The following is a 16,308-nucleotide window of genomic DNA, read 5'->3' as shown; positions in this document are numbered from 1 at the left end:
TTTAATTCCATGAAATGTGGGTCCGAGAAGCATTTTAAATTCATCTTTTCAAAACTTTATGCTTCCTGGGGTCTAGGGCAGAAAAGCTTCAGGATGAGTCTGAAATATCTTGTCATAGCAGATGGCAGAGAAGTCATCATAGACCACTGACAGCATGTTAAAACAGCTTAGGAGCCAACTTGAGAAGGTGCCCATAGGCCAGAGATAGGGAATCTGGGTATCACTAATCAACTGACACACATTAAACATAGACGTTTTATACAAAATGTGCCTCAAGGTAGGCAAAGAGGTAACGCAGGGAAATTATAAGTAATTCAAATAATAATAAATGAAGTTGGAAAGGCAGCTGGAAAAGTACCCTGAACCTCTAATAAGGTATCCCTCTAATACCAGTATCTAATAAGATACTGGTATTGACCTAGGCAATGATGATAATGACCGAATTAAACAACAACAACAACAACAAAAGAAGCAGCAGGAAGACGTGTCATGGAAATTCACACCGCTGCTTAAAAAGTATTTTTGACAAAACAATTTGATCCAGCTTCTTTGTAGCTAGTCATCAAAGATGGCTCTCCTCTCCCCAATAAATTATGCTATTACTTTTGTAATGTCCTATCCCTTAAATCTGGGCTGTCCCTGTGATTCACTTTAATAGCAGCGTGTGGTGGAAGCGACACTGTGTGAATTCCAAGGCTAGGTCTGAAGGGTCTTGCATTTATGCGTTGGTCCCTTGGTATGCTCATTGCGGTAAGCCAGTCACCACGGAAGAAGTGTCACTACCCCATGAGAAAGTCCAAGCTAGCCACATGGAAAAGCCACGGTGAGAGAGAGATGCTGGGCCAGCTCTCAGCTGACCAGTCTTCTCAGCCCAGGAGCCAGACGTGTAAGTAAGAAAGCTCTTAGTGCTCCTGCCTCAACGACCATCTCATTGCAACTATATGAGGGATCCCAAGTGGGAAACACCCAGCTGAGTTCCCCATCCTCACAACTGTGAGAGGGTCCATTAATATTTTAAGCCACTAAGTTTGGGTGTTGTTTCTTATGCAGCAACAGAGGATTGGAACAAGCCTAACTGCTACCTGTACAGAAAATACAGAAGTACCATTAAATGAAGGAGAAAACAAAGGAATGGAGGGGAAACCTATTAGTTATAAGAGGACTTTCTTTATTGGCGTACGTGAACCTTAACTAGGATTTTGTTTGTTTTATGGGTTGATTTTTAAATCAGGAGCCGATTAAAGTTATAAGACTATGGGGAACATGTGAACATGAACGGATATCAGATATTAAGAAATTATTTTTAAAACATTTTAGATGTGGTTGTATTTTTTTTTTAAGTCTTTAACAACGGATTTAAGAGGTGCACGCTTGGGGTTATGAAACAAGTCATGGAGATGAAATGCTGTACTTACAGCAACATAGTCAATAATGTTATAATTATGTTGCATGTGACAGATGGTGACTACAGTTACCAGTGGTGAGCACTGAATAACATACAGAATTGTTGAATCAATATGTTGTACACCTGAAACTAATACAACACTGTATATCAATTATACTTCAATATATTTTTTTTTTTTTACAAAAGGATACGGACTAAAATATTCATGGATGAAAAATATTTGTTCTCTGGAGGGCAGGGGAGAGTATATAAGAGTACAGATGAAGTTTAGCCATGAGTTTGTAAAGGTCCAAACTGGAAGTCCATTTTATCATGCTTATTACTTCTACATTATGTTAGAACTTTCTCTCAATAAAACTGTGTATGCTTTGTTGAACTACTGGGCTGTATTTTTTGTTAAAGTGTGTGACATACTTAACACCTAATGGTAGCTAAAAGAAGCCATAATGTTATCAATCTTCATTTTGGAAAGTTCTTTTTCTTTTCTTTTCTGTTTCTTCCAAACAAATACACAAAACAAAACAAACTTTCACATCCTCACATATTTAAAATACTGATCCAGATATTTATCAATGATTCCCTTTCCCCCACAAAATAGGAACCATAATATCCCATTCTAGCATACATAACTGAGCTGGGTCAACCAAGATCATTTATGAGAAAAAAAAAAATGTTCTGAAAACCATACTCTGCTACACAAATGTAAAACACTGTTGGCCGTGGAAACCATGTGTTGGGCACAATATTTGGCATATATGCAGTGAACTCTCTCAAAACCTGAAATCTCAGAACTCTTTTGTCTTTAGTGCATTTGGCCCTAATGCCAGATATAATGTCTGGAAAATCGTAGAAAAATTATATATAAATTATAAGTTATATAACTTATATAACATATATATATTATATATATTACATATATAATATATATATATATTTTTTGGATGAACGAGTAAACAGGGAGGAAGAGGGCATGGAGATTTTTGATACATTAGCTTTTGCCATTGATCCTACATCTTTTCTAAAAAAAAAGCCAACTAAGATACACTTGAAACGAATGTAACGTTGTGTGTCAACAATACTTCCATGTAGAAGACAAAGGGTCAGTTGGGCAACAGAGTGTGGGGCAGATAGCTTACCATGAACCCACCAGAACTATCTGCTCAAACAAGTTATATGCATACATAGCCTATTATTATAAATTTTAGCACTGTTTTCAAGCTTGTATATACAAAGTAGAAAAGGGATGATTACTGTCTCAGTATGCTACACCTGATTAAATCTACTTTTGTGTGCTTTTGATTTTCTTAAAAACTAATTATAAGGGGACGAAAGCTTGGTATTTAATACATGCTGGTCAAGTGAGCAATAAACAATTGCAAACTTTCCTAGGGGCTATTTTGCTCTGTCTCATCATCAGGAAGCTAAAGCATATGTTAGATGTTAGCCTGGGTGGACACAAATGTGTCCTATTTATTCAAGGTTTCCTTTGAAGCCACAATTTATAACTTTTGTTTCTTAGGGGTACATGTCAAACTTCATTTAGCATTGGTTGGTATCCAGATACACTGAATAGCAAAAAGGCAGAATTCAGGGGCAAAATAATATGCCTGCTATATGAGCAATGATGCCAGTTTCGTTTATCTAACTCACAGATAACAAGAGGAGAAGTACAATGGAAAAGATGGCAACAGAAAATCAGGATAAAAATTATTTAACCTGTAAGCGTAAACTACATATGCACAAGAAGAAATATGAAATATGTTTTAGATCAATGTCTAAGAGGTGGATAATTGTAGAGTAAGTTCTTTTAAAATGTTGTGCTTTTTAACCCTTAAATTTCAAAGGTTATATACTCACCTGGTGCATATCTATTTGCATAAAATTTTCCTTTCTCCTAAGAATGTTTTGCAAATTTTTTTCTGGAAGAATCTGCAAATTTATATATATATATATATATTTATATTTATATTTATATTTATATTTATATTTATATTTATATTTATATTTATATTTATATTTATATTATATTTATATTTATATTTATATAAAGAGATATTGGTACAACTGATGCTTCACTTTATGACATGAAAAGTAGAAATTTGGTGAATTTTATGGATATTATAGACTATGGATATTGTAGAATATCCATAAAATCGACCCAAATAAAGCAATATTTAAATGTTTTATACTTATGAAGTTATGTTATATTTATTAATTCATTTAGATCTCAAAACACACTGTGAATGAGGTCTTATAAGCCTAAATTCATAGATTTGTAAGGTGGGACTCAAAGCTCAATAAAGTTTGTAAACTTAAGTCATGTACTTACATATTGCTGAGTGTTTCAACTACACTATGACACTTTGGAAAGCAGATTTCAAGTATGACTGTGATTCTTATATTTGTGGGACGAGTTATCATGCCCTTTTTGACATTAGTTTTCTAAGACTCATCCATGTTGTTCAGTTTAGCTGAGTTCATTCACTTCCAATGCTGTTTTACTCCATGATGTGAATACACAGGCTATTTATTCATTGGTCTCTTGATGGATATTTGAATTATTTCCCTTTTGAAATTGTACCCTGTGCTTCAGTGAACTTTTCTGTACATATCTCCCTGTGGACATGTGTCAGAGTCTCTCTGGGGCACACATTTAGTAACAGAATTACTGAATCACAAGGGTGTGTATGCTTAACTTTATTAGAAGTGTTTGTTTTCCAAAGTGTTTATATCAACTTACATAATACATCATCTTATGCTAAAAGCAAAACTAACCAATAGATTATTTTCAAATACATTTACGTAAGACAAAAAAAGATGACAGAGGATAATAAAAAAAAAAAAAGACTTCCAATAATAAAATTCATAATAGCAGTAATTTCTAGGAAAGAGCCAAGAGGATGAAATGGGGTGTATTCACAATTTGTAGTCACAAATAGCCTCAATGTATTGATAATATTCTTGGTTTTAAGGTCACTTGTGGATTCCCGGGTGTGTGTGTGTGTGTGTGTGTGTGTGTGTGTGTGTATACATCTCCCTCCCTCTCTCTCTCTCTCTCTCTCTCTCTCTATATATATATATATTACACATCTATAAGGGTGTGAAAGCTTAGTATATATAGATGTGTATATACATATAGATGTGTACATATACATATATAGATAGAGATGTATATATGTATACATGTGTATACATATATATATATACATATATACATATACATATACACATACGTATATGTGTTAACTATATTCTTTTATATGCACCAATATTTACATAATATTTACATAATGTTATACCTCAGTGTGTACAATAATAAGGATCTTAAAAAGAGGTTAGGAGCCTTGAGAATTATTGGCAAATACAACTACTTTACATTTTAAAATAAGTTTATTATATTTTTTTTTTTAAGATGGAAATAAAAATAAAAGCAAGAAATAAGTTTTAATGTATCATGCCAAATTTTGATAATGTTGAGGTTCCCAAGAGAATACTCCCTTTTTGTCAATAGTTTTTAGAACCCTCAATCAAAGTTCACAGAAATTGGACCTTGAGAAATGAAGGAATGGATTTGGTGATGTTTCCTCTTCTGGGGGAATTTTTCCTCGAGCTGATACATCTATCTTGAAAACATTCAAATTAGTCAGTTTTCAAAGACTTAAAATGATGACAAATTACTAACCCAGTGGTTCAAAGAAGAAAAATTAAGTCCAGTATTCCCCAAAGTAAACATCAGCATATAGCCCCAGTAAGTAATTTATTGATAAATTAAATACCTGCAATAGTGTACTTATATATAGAAGTACTTGAATTTACATATTACAGACATTTGGACCATATGTAAAAACAGACATTTATAAGGCATTTGATAACAAAATATCCAAGCAGACGTTCTAATATGTTCTTCTACACCCAGTAGATGGTCTTGTGCGCCCCAGAAGGCTCACACCGTCAACTTTAGAGGTCATCGGAGCAACCCTACAAGGATTATATTAAGGAGCACATAGCCCAAACTCACAGAACAGGACTCTATTTTGTTTGTAAATCCCATTATTTGGTTATTTATTCAACCTATTTCTATTACTCTGAAGAAATTAATGTGTCTGTCAGATTAAAGTTGGTAACACCCAATAGGCTCAACAGCTGTATTTGCAAATAGGGTAAATGAGAATTAAAGGCACCATCTTTAGGTTTGACTTATGTTTCAGGGACTCAAAGGAAAAACAAAAACAAAAGCATAAGACCAAAAAAGAAGAAACAAATCACCTTTGTGTTATTGGGTAATTGATTTTTTTTTTTTAAGGTTTCCAAGTAGATAAAATCAACACCTTAAAAGACTTGTCTTTAACCCAGGATTTCTTTTATTTAAGCATACAACTGAGGGTGCCTACCTAGAGGAGTAATAGTTTGTTCCTAACAAAAGAGTCTGGATTCCACAATATGCCTTTTGCCAGAGGCATCGTTCCCCAAAGCGCACAGCTAACTGCATCTCCTGCTGTACCTGTAACAATTTAATTGTAGAAGTCAGCCTAGTCAAGCATCTCCAGCTCATGACTGGGAGACATGAAATTCATTGTCATTATTGTCCCTGTCATTTTGGATCATTATATCCTGCTGCAGAATTTTCCTCACTTCAGTGCATTTTTACCTCCAGGAGCCAGGGATTATAGCTGAGGTTGGGGTGGGGGCAGGACCGTGAACTACATTTACCTCAGGGGAGCCAGAGATTAAATTGGCTTTGCTCTCTCACGAGCTGAATTCATCTATTTGTATGCTGTTGAGTTTTAGGCTGGAATAAAAATGAATATTCTAGTGAAACCTGGGCTTTAATTCCCCCTTTGAAACATGGATATAACCAACTTTTATTTACATTAGGAAAGCTAATGTAATTTCCTGTAGGTTGCGATTTTCATATGTGCATAAGGAATACTTAAGGGCATCATTGGGTATGAAATAACAGACATCTCTCTCTGTCAGTGCCTTGATGCTCACAAGGAAGAATTTAAAGCCATAATTTTGTTCTCCAGTCTCATCTTATGGAAGCTTAATGGCTGTATTTAATGGTTTTAAATATTTAATGATTTTTTAATTATATCTCATGTTCTGTGCACTGGATTGGATAACTGGAGTCCAACTAGAATGGCAGCAAAGAACATACTCTGGAAACAGATAGACTGAAGTAAAGTTGGCAGAGGAAGGCAAAATAAGTTCCTGAAGAAACCGGCACCCCCTCCTGCGCTGATTCCTATCTCATGGCATGCCGAGTTGCTCAAGAGTGTCATGCCTTAAATACTTCTGGCTGACTTAGGAGAGTTGAAGCAGCCACCATACTACCTGGTACCCCCTTCTTAGAGGTAATGACCATGGCCGGCATCAGTCGGCTCTCTGGTAGCAGAAGGCAAGAAACAGGTAAGAACCACCAGGATTATGTCTCAGTCATAAAACCAGTGAGTTGACTGTGTGTTTTCTCTAACAGAATAGATGAAGAAAATATAACCTGATCTGTCCCTTCCAATCCCAACTTTCATTTCATATAAATTTCACTGAGAAATTTGACATTTACTTTGCACTGAAAAAGATGGTACTTATTCCTCCATATGGGTGAGTTTGTTTTTCAGCACTTAACAACAAAATATGGCAATGGATCATACCTATGCCAAGCACATAATAACCGCTATAATTACTACATTTGAAAGTATGTGGAATTTATTTTATTACCCGTATTGACTTTTGTGGAGGAATACATTTTGCCTTAATCAAATGCAATGGCCATCACTATTTATTTAGGATGAACTATTCCTACGAATAATTAAGAAAAACTATGTTGATCTTTGTACATTTTGTATGTCAGAGGGAATACCTCAAGGCCCTAACATCCAGCCTTGTAGGAACTTTAAAGACTTTCTCAGCCACTGGTCTAAGGTAATGGCAATGTTTACTGGTTTGACTATATTTTCATACTGTTATATTTTACTTTTCATTGGTGCCGAAATAACTGTATAATGAATTACTAATAAGAGTGTTTAGTTAGCCTAACTTCTTGTAGCATTGAGAAGTTCAATTTAATTACTTTTGCCACTTTTTCGTAATCAAGATTCTCCCAAGTTGGGAGTTATAAAAATTATTATTTCTGCTCACTTTAAAGTGGTTAATTTTATGTTATGTGAATTGCACTGCAATAAATTATTTTTCAGTAAAAAAGAAAAAAAAAAGTTATTTCAAGCAGACCAAATTTCATTTTGAAGTTATTTGGGTAACTTATTACATTCTCATAATGGTCAGTTATAAAGAAGATTTTTTTTTTTCTTGTTAAGAAAGTTTTACCTTATAAATTACAATGTATAGACCTCATTTGCAATAGTAAATGTTCCGGTACCTTTTCCTCTCTGAAATACTTTGGTGACAGGATGATAATGTTCCTTTTTGGTCAAGGGGTAGGGCATTCCTTCCTTTCTCTGAGCACACACTTACTACATGTAATGCCCTTACTTATATGCTCCTTTCAGCCTTACTTCCTCATTGATATTTAATTTGCTCATCACACCATTAGGTAAAACAGGAGTTGCTCTGTCAGTGAATACAGTTGTGAAACCATAAAACAATACTTTGTTGCACATTCTTGTTTTGCCTCACCTCAAATACAGGACATAGCTGGACCTGTATTATTTCAGAACAAGGATATAAATATAAATATAAATATAAATATAAATATAAATAATCTCAAATGACTAGAATATAATTATTTTATCCCTTCAAGATTTAAGATTTTTTATAGTCAACTTTCAAATACCAATTTGAAATTATTTTAAATAATAATTTTTATATTTTTCAATAATTCTTGCTGAACTCATAATTTTGCAACCTATAAACAAGGTATGAAATCCAATTTTATTATATTATATTTTATTTTATTTTATTTTATTTTATTTTATTTTATTTTATTTTATTTGTTTATTTATTTATTTTGAGAGAGTGACAGAAAGTGCAAGGGAGGGAAAGAGAGAATCCCAAGAAGGCTTCTCAACACAGGGGCTCAATCTCACGAACCATGAGAGCATGACCTGAGCAGAAATCAAGAGCCAGGCACTTAACTGACTGAGCTACCCAGGCGCCCTAAAACCCAATTTTAGATTAAAGAAATTCTTCTCTTGCTTCTAATTAGATGATGTTTCTTCTGCACATGTGACATAAATTTCCCTTGGTTTCTCTATGTAGAATCAATAAGAATCTGTAAAAATCATAACAATATCAAACCAACGAAAAACAGGATGCCACAAATTCAGATGTGACATCCACTTATAGTCCTCTCAAGGAGATTCAGATATGCACAGGCTAAAAAGTAAAACTAGTTAGTGTTTGATACATCACATGGTAAAGAAAATGACCAAGTATTTGAGAGGGTTTAGCCAGGAGGGATGGGTAATAAGAGGCAAAGGGCACAAACACTTCTGTGTCAGGATGGGAAGGATGTCATTTGCAGAATGCCTTCTTACTCCTCCTGGACCCAAAACCTCTTTAATATAATCACCCACTAAACTACAATGGATTAGCATTAAGGGTCTGATGCAGAGAAAGCAAATTCACAGTTAAGGTTGTCCTTTAACATGTAGGCTCAACAAGGGCACCAAAAAGTAGTTAAGTGCTCCCCCACCCCCCGTGGTGCTTAGATGCTGGAAGGCACTGTAAACTGTGAATTCTCTAGCTTTTAATGTTTGTCTAAGACCCTTAACATTTTTCCAATATTGTTGCTCCTAGGACATTTTCTTGAGTTTGTCCCTGTTGCCCCCTCTGCACATATACATTTTGCATTCATACATGAAGCATGACAGACAGCTAAATTGATTCAGGAATCTAACACTGAGAAGAAGAAAAAAGGTGGGGGTAGGCTTGAGGATATCCTATAATATAAAGTGTAAATATCAAAGTCCCCTGAAAACATACAAACAAAAAGAACAGAAAACAACAACAACAAACATTTCTTCATGCTAAGAGTTTAGATATGTAAGATGAAATACAAAGGTCACATAATGGGGTTAAAAAAAAAAAAAAACCAACCCACTGAGCTATAGAGCCCAAGCTGTCTTTTGTGACACAAAATTTCCAAGACTTTTTGAACGTGTACAATTATCTGCGTCCAGCTATTTATTTTATAAATAGACATCCATCCCTGGACTATTCTGTGATTCCATACACCCTTTAAAACCATAGTACAATTTCAAAAATGGCTTTTCTTGTTTTGTTTTGTGTTGCATTGTGGTCCATCTGGAGACATATTAAGTGGTTAAGTCCTTCAAATAAAAGTGTATAAAATTATATTGTTCACATATACCCATACCCACCCACACACACAAAGAACGAACAAGGAACACATGGCAAATGGATATTAGATAATGTTTCTGTTAGAAAACATTTAACAACAAAAAAATAAGCAATAAAAACTGAGGCTTTGGTTTAACAGATGCAATGTTCATCTACCTCATCACATAAATTATACGTTCAAGAATTGTGTCCTGTGCAAAATACAAACATGTCAATTTCAGCCCAGAGGGCATTTTTCTCTAGGTTTATAACCCCTTGAAAATAGAGGTTTCATCTAGAAAACCTAACAGATATTCAGCTGCTTTCAACATTATAATATATTCATAAGGCTAGTATTCACTGGCAAACGTGGAACAGATTAAATGGCATGAGGGTGCGGCCCAAATTCATAATGATGGAAAATGAACCAAACCAACCATGAGACAAAGTAGAAATCAAAGAAGAAAAAGAATACTCAAAAACTGGAAAATGTTAAACTCAAAACACCACGAGTAGTTTTTCAGCTAATATTAGACAAAGTGGGGTGTGTGTGTGTGTGTGTGTGTGTGTGTGTGCCCACACGCATATGTGTTTGTATGTTGTAGAAGACCAGCATTAAAATTAACAATGCGAAACTATCTCATTAAGAACATACTGTAAGGGTCATGAGTAAGAGAGAAGTGCCTTGTAAAAAGAAAAATCACATACCGTCATAATAGACAATTGCTCCTACCAGTTTGTCCTTCTGGAGCATTGGGAAATGTTCAAGGGCTCTCGATTTGCTGAGGACATAACTGCTTTTCAGGCAATTGCTTCCTGCAACCAGATCATACAGCTTGATTCCTACCCAGTAATAAGGTAGCTGCCACCACCTACGGCATAAATAGGGGGAAAGGTTTCTTGAGACACAGGGTAGAACATTCTAGAATGTCACTGTAAGTTACAATATACTTTGCATTTAAGAAAAGCAAAGTATATCTAGAGGTGTATTTGCTGCAAAGGAAACAGGAGGAACTACAAAACTGTTTTTGACACCAACCAAGCTGAATTATATAAGAAAATGAATCAGTGAGACTCTAAATGAATCATCCCTAAGGCAGTGCTTCTCGACCTGGCTGCAGATGAGAATTCTCTGGGGAGAATTCTCATGAACATAAACATACATACAGATACCTGGGCCTCATAAACATAACATAAACATAAACATACATACAGATACCGGGGCCTCACGGGTCTAGAGACTAGAGTTGGGGGTCTGGGTGACTCTAATGTGCAACCAGGGGAGAGAATCACTGGCTTGAAATGTCCTAAGCAATCTATGACAAAATATGGATGAAAATGATAAAATCTGTTTCTAGGCACCCCAACCCTCATGTGGCTAGCAGTTACATAATCCACTGTCTCATATTACCTATATTCCAATTTAAGGTGACTTAATGGACCAGCTCTAACAAAATCAGGAAAATTGGGTTTTATAGCTTACCATCCGACACCTCTGAACCAAACTTCGGTTTTGGCTAACTTGGAAATTTAAAATGAGCCAAAACGGTTTAGGCTTGGAGTTGGTACATATTAGGTTCAGATTTTGCAGCAAGGTACTTTTTAGCTGTGCATTTTAGTGTGCAAATGACCCTCTTCTGTTCCCTGGTACAAACGCAGTCGCTCGTCTTTAGACTCTCAGTAAACTGGGGTAAGAAATACTAATTATAAATATAGAGGACAACCGCCTTGGCCTTCAAGATCTAGTCCTTAGAGTTGGGTCAGAAAGGGGCAATTTAGGAAAAGCCACACTTTTAAACACAACAAAGGCAGATGTTTGAAAAGGATTAAAGATTAGGACCAATTAAAAGTACATTAAGAAATACACACTGAGGAACTATTTCCATTAAAACTGTGTTCTTCTATTGACCTCAATTAAGCAAATAGTATATAGGTGATATCAAAAGGCTTACTTGTAAACAGGAAGCATTATAGGCAACGGAGCTGATAAATGGGGAGCAATTTCTAGTAGGTTGGCACGCTCGTGAAGGGCTTCTTTTACCATCCTGTACTGAAAAGCAAAACAGAGAAAATTAGTTTGGCAGTAACAGATCATAATATTTTCAAATGGCAAATAGACACCCTGCCAACTGATTGATACACAGAAACCTCTCTACCTCTGAGTGAGGATCGCTCCCTCCTAATCAAAGTTCTAATAATACATCATGCTGTCAACCTGAAAGATTTTTTAGAAACCTTAACTGTATTTGCATAGGAGAAAAACATGCTGTCAGAGTTCCCAGGTGTAAGATATTTTCCCGACTTGAGTTACAAGATTATTGTAACAATTTATCTTGCATTCTCTGTATTGTCCGCTTTCTCAGTCCTCTATAATATTTCCCCATGTAAGAAATAACAGATTGTTCAAATTCATGCTAAATATTCCCTTCCTGCCTCCACTAACACAAGCAGAGATAATACTTAGGAGTTGCACAGTATTTCACAGATTACAGAAAAGCATTTGTCTTTACTCCTTTCGTCCTCGTTATGCGTCTCTAAAGAGCTAGCATTATCATTACTATAACACTAACTTAAAAATGAGAAAACTGAGGCTCATAGAAATGGAATAAATAATCTGGAACACATCACAAGTCATCTGATTCTAAGTCTTATGCTCTTTTCTTTGCATCCATCATGATGCCGAAGAGACACGTAAGAAAAGAGGACACATTCAAGACTGACAATGTCAAGTTAGCACTGCTCTGTTTTTCATGTACCAGAAGCAGATAGGGAGTTCAGCCGATTTTTTTTTTTTTACCCCTCTGGGAAATGTCATCTTCCACACTGCCTTGGCAGTTTTCAAATGGTGGCAGACTGGACACAATAAAGTGTGACATAAGAAAAGCATGACTCAGAACATCTTCTCCTTAGGAATATGTCAGTGACAATACGAGCGTGTGATTGCAATTACAGTTAAGAGGATCAGTTGAACACTCCTGTATTACAACACTGCCCAGAAAGTAGCAATTTGGTAGCCATTGGCAAAACAAACAAATGAAAGAACAAAGAAACAATCGCAATTGTTAAGAGGCAACATATCCAAAAGTGATTTTGTAAATCTGCTATTTTGACATGCCTGTGTAGAAAAAGCCCCTGATCACCCATAAACATGATGCTGCAGGAAAGAAATGACACACCCCTCCTGAAAGATACTCCAGCAGAATACACACTAAATAGGTATTTCCAACAGGAAGAAATGTTAAAAGCCATAAAAAAACAACAACAACAAAAAAAAACCACCCTGATTTAATTGGGTAGAAAAAAGCATAGTCGCAATTTTTTGTTTAACAACCAGCATACACAATTACCTGCTCAATATCCAACTTCATGATAGCCTTCTGAAGATATCTCACACCACCATGGATCAATTTAGTGCTTCTGCTGCTGGTCCCTGATGAGAAATCATCTCTTTCTACAAGGGCTGTTTTTAGTCCTGTGTAACCAGAAAACCAAATTAACTTCTTAAATTACACAATTTGTATGTAATTCATTAAAGGCACTTCTCCAGGGTAGAGACAATCACAAGAAAAATTACTCTGAACATGGATAAATTTGTATTCAAAGTGCAGTACACTGTCTATATTATAATGAAGAGATTTTAGCCTCGTCCTGGGGGAAAAGTCAAACCAGAACTAGAAGCATATTAAACTGTGAAGGAATCACAACTAGAAAATATGACGATACAATTTCATGGCAGCAACATACTCTGGGGCACTGAGAGGGTCAGAGGAGAGCCAGGCACCCATCCTGACCCAAGTGGAGTTAAGGCAGTGCTGTTTGGAAGCCTTGAGGAACTCACCTTCATGCCTCACTCCAAGCCTTTCACATGTTCCAGCCCGTCATCTCCACTCTACTCTAACACATCATGCATAAGTCTAGACCACACCTCTTATGTGTTGGCTACTATTTCTGGAATGCTGTTCGAGTGGGTATAAAATGAGAAAAGAGACCAAAGGTATCAAAAGAAAAAAGGAGGGAAGAGAATAACCTCTGGCCTTGAGGGATTTATGGTCTAAGACATGCGAGCACAGTATTATGGAATTACAAAGAAAAATACAAATACACCCAGGACAAATATACCCAGGGCAGAGTATCCATGAGGAAAGAAAAGACAATATTCTTGGTAAAGGTGAGGCTGAGCAAAGACAGGTTGGGTTCTAGAAGTCATGTCTCTGCCCCTTTCTTTGAGGATTGTGATAAATATCTGAGGGATGAAACTAGCTTTCGCTTGTTTTCTTTTCTTTTCTTACAGAGACTCCCCTGCTTCTTCCAGATTGGGCAAGACCAACAGTACTACAGGTGCCATATACAGGTAGAGATGAAACCCCCACACTTCAAAAGGCCCAAAGTAAACATCAGCACCAAGCCATGAGGAGTTCTCCTGGCCTGGCATACTCTTAGGAGTTGAGAGAATGTCATAGAATTCAATTACAATGAGAATATGTAATGGAGCAGTGTGGGCTCACGAAGCTCAGATAAGAGAATCTGTGCATGTATTCAATTCAGAGCCATTTATTACATTTAATACCAAAGGGTCGTTTTTATAACTTTTAACAGTTTAAATATCTTACCCAAATGTCATCATAAAATCAGGGCAATTCCCTTGACTCAAAAGGACAAAATATTTGGAAACCACAGAGGGAAAGTAGAGAACTTTGATTCAAGGGCAAAACTGCTAGTGCTCTAACTAACTAGCAAAATAACACAGAAATTAATAGAGATTACAGACTTCATCTTTGTGAAGCATTATGCCAGGCAAAGATCTGTCAACTTCTCAACCATGGAAACTCTATCCAATATGCTTAGTAAATTCAGTACTGGATGTATTAAAAACAACAACAGAAAAATATATCAAGTTAGTACATGCGTTTTAAATGAATACTGAGATCCTAAGTGCCAGGTGAAGTGTTGGCATTAGAAATAATTAGGTGTTTTTGGGATGAGCACTGGGTGTTGTATGGAAACCAATTTGACAGTAAATTTCATATATTAAAAAATAAAAAAAAAATAAAAAATAAAAAAAAAAAACACACACACACACAAAAAAAAAAAAAAAAAAAAAAAGAAATAATTAGGTGTGGGGGCACCTGGCTGGCTCAGTAGGTTAAGCATCTGACTCTTGATTTAAGCTCAGGTCACGATCTCATGGTTCGTGAGTTTGAGCCCCACATCGGGCTCTGTGCTAACAGTGTGGAGCCTGCTTGGGATTCTGTCTCCCTCTCTCTGCCGCTCCCCTGCTCCTTCTCTCTCTCTCTCTCTCTCTCTCTCTCTCAAAATAAATAAACAAACATTTTTTTTTTAATTTTTTTTTTTCAACGTTTTTTATTTATTTTTGGGACAGAGAGAGACAGAGCATGAACGGGGGAGGGGCAGAGAGAGAGGGAGACACAGAATCGGAAACAGGCTCCAGGCTCCGAGCATCAGCCCAGAGCCTGACGCGGGGCTCGAACTCACGGACCGCGAGATCGTGACCTGGCTGAAGTCGGACGCTTAACCGACTGCGCCACCCAGGCGCCCCTAAACAAACATTTTTAAAAAATGAAATGAATTAGGCATGGACCAAGCTGTCAAGCAGCTCCCAGCCCAGAGAGAGGTAAGTAAAGTGTAGCAGTTTTACAGGTGCTAGATTTGAAAATACAGAGGACTCTTATCTTACTCTGTGTTAGAAGTTAAAATCGGGACATAAACCTAAAACTGCATAGTCAAGATTACATTTGTAATCTCTTAAGAATGCTCTTCCTTGGCGAGATTTTTCACCTTTCCTTAGTAAGTCCAACGGAGAGATCTTCTTCCAGCACTAAAATAGATCGTTTTTTCCTTCAACTGAAGATTAGATGAGGGAGTTCACTTTTATTTTTTTTTTATTTTTATTTTTTAACGTTTATTTATTTTTGAGACAGAGACAGAGCATGAACGGGGGAGGGTCAGAGAGAGAGAGAGAGACACAGAATCCGAAACAGGCTCCAGGCTCTGAGCTGTCAGCACAGAGCCCGACGCGGGGCTGGAACTCACGAACCGCGAGATCAGACGCTCAACCTACTGAACCACCCAGGCGCCCCAAGGGAGTTCACTTTTAAATGGCATTTAAGAGCCAGATTCTTTACACTATCTCTCCCATTTAACCTTGGAATCCCAGTCATGACACCAAGATGCCCACACCATGGCACACAGGGACATAATACAGAGGGAACCTTCCCATCAGCCATGCTTCCCACCTGGGCGTGCCCAAAGGTATCCTGTAGACTGTGGGAGAGGACATCATAGACAGTCCACAGGAATCCCCACTTCCTAGCATGGAATGCCCTGGAATGTGGGCTGGACCCGGTGCCTTGCTTCTAGCGAAGAAAAATGCAGCAATAATGGCATACCACTTCTGTGATTAGGTTACAAAAGACTGTAATTTCTGTTCTCTCTCTTGCCCACGCTCTCTCTTCCCCTCTCTGGCTAACTAGGATGAAACAGGCCATCATGTTTTGAGACCACAGACGAAAGGAGCCCCCGCCGGCAACAGGTCACAAGAAATCGAGGCCTCAGTCCAACAGCCAGGGAGGAACTGAATCATGCCA

The 16,308-nt window shown here is 36.7% G+C and overlaps 1 protein-coding gene across 5 annotated transcripts in view; it reads right to left on the bottom strand.

The window, feature by feature from the left end:
• Positions 1–16,308, bottom strand: part of GPD2 (glycerol-3-phosphate dehydrogenase 2) — a 228,675-nt gene that overhangs the window by 55,982 nt on the left and 156,385 nt on the right. For all 5 annotated transcript variants that reach the window (XM_042994464.1, XM_042994465.1, XM_007078490.2 and 2 more), the window contains 3 exons: positions 13,051–13,175; positions 11,656–11,753; positions 10,412–10,575 (listed from right to left, as the gene is read on the bottom strand). In XM_042994464.1, coding sequence (XP_042850398.1) covers positions 10,412–10,575; positions 11,656–11,753; positions 13,051–13,175 — 387 coding nt within the window. The remainder of the gene's footprint in view (positions 1–10,411; positions 10,576–11,655; positions 11,754–13,050; positions 13,176–16,308) is intronic.

Source organism: Panthera tigris, chromosome C1 (genome assembly GCF_018350195.1).
Source record: "Panthera tigris isolate Pti1 chromosome C1, P.tigris_Pti1_mat1.1, whole genome shotgun sequence".
In the NCBI taxonomy this organism is placed as follows: domain Eukaryota; kingdom Metazoa; phylum Chordata; class Mammalia; order Carnivora; family Felidae; genus Panthera; species Panthera tigris.
This window is presented reverse-complemented; position numbering and strand designations above follow the sequence as displayed.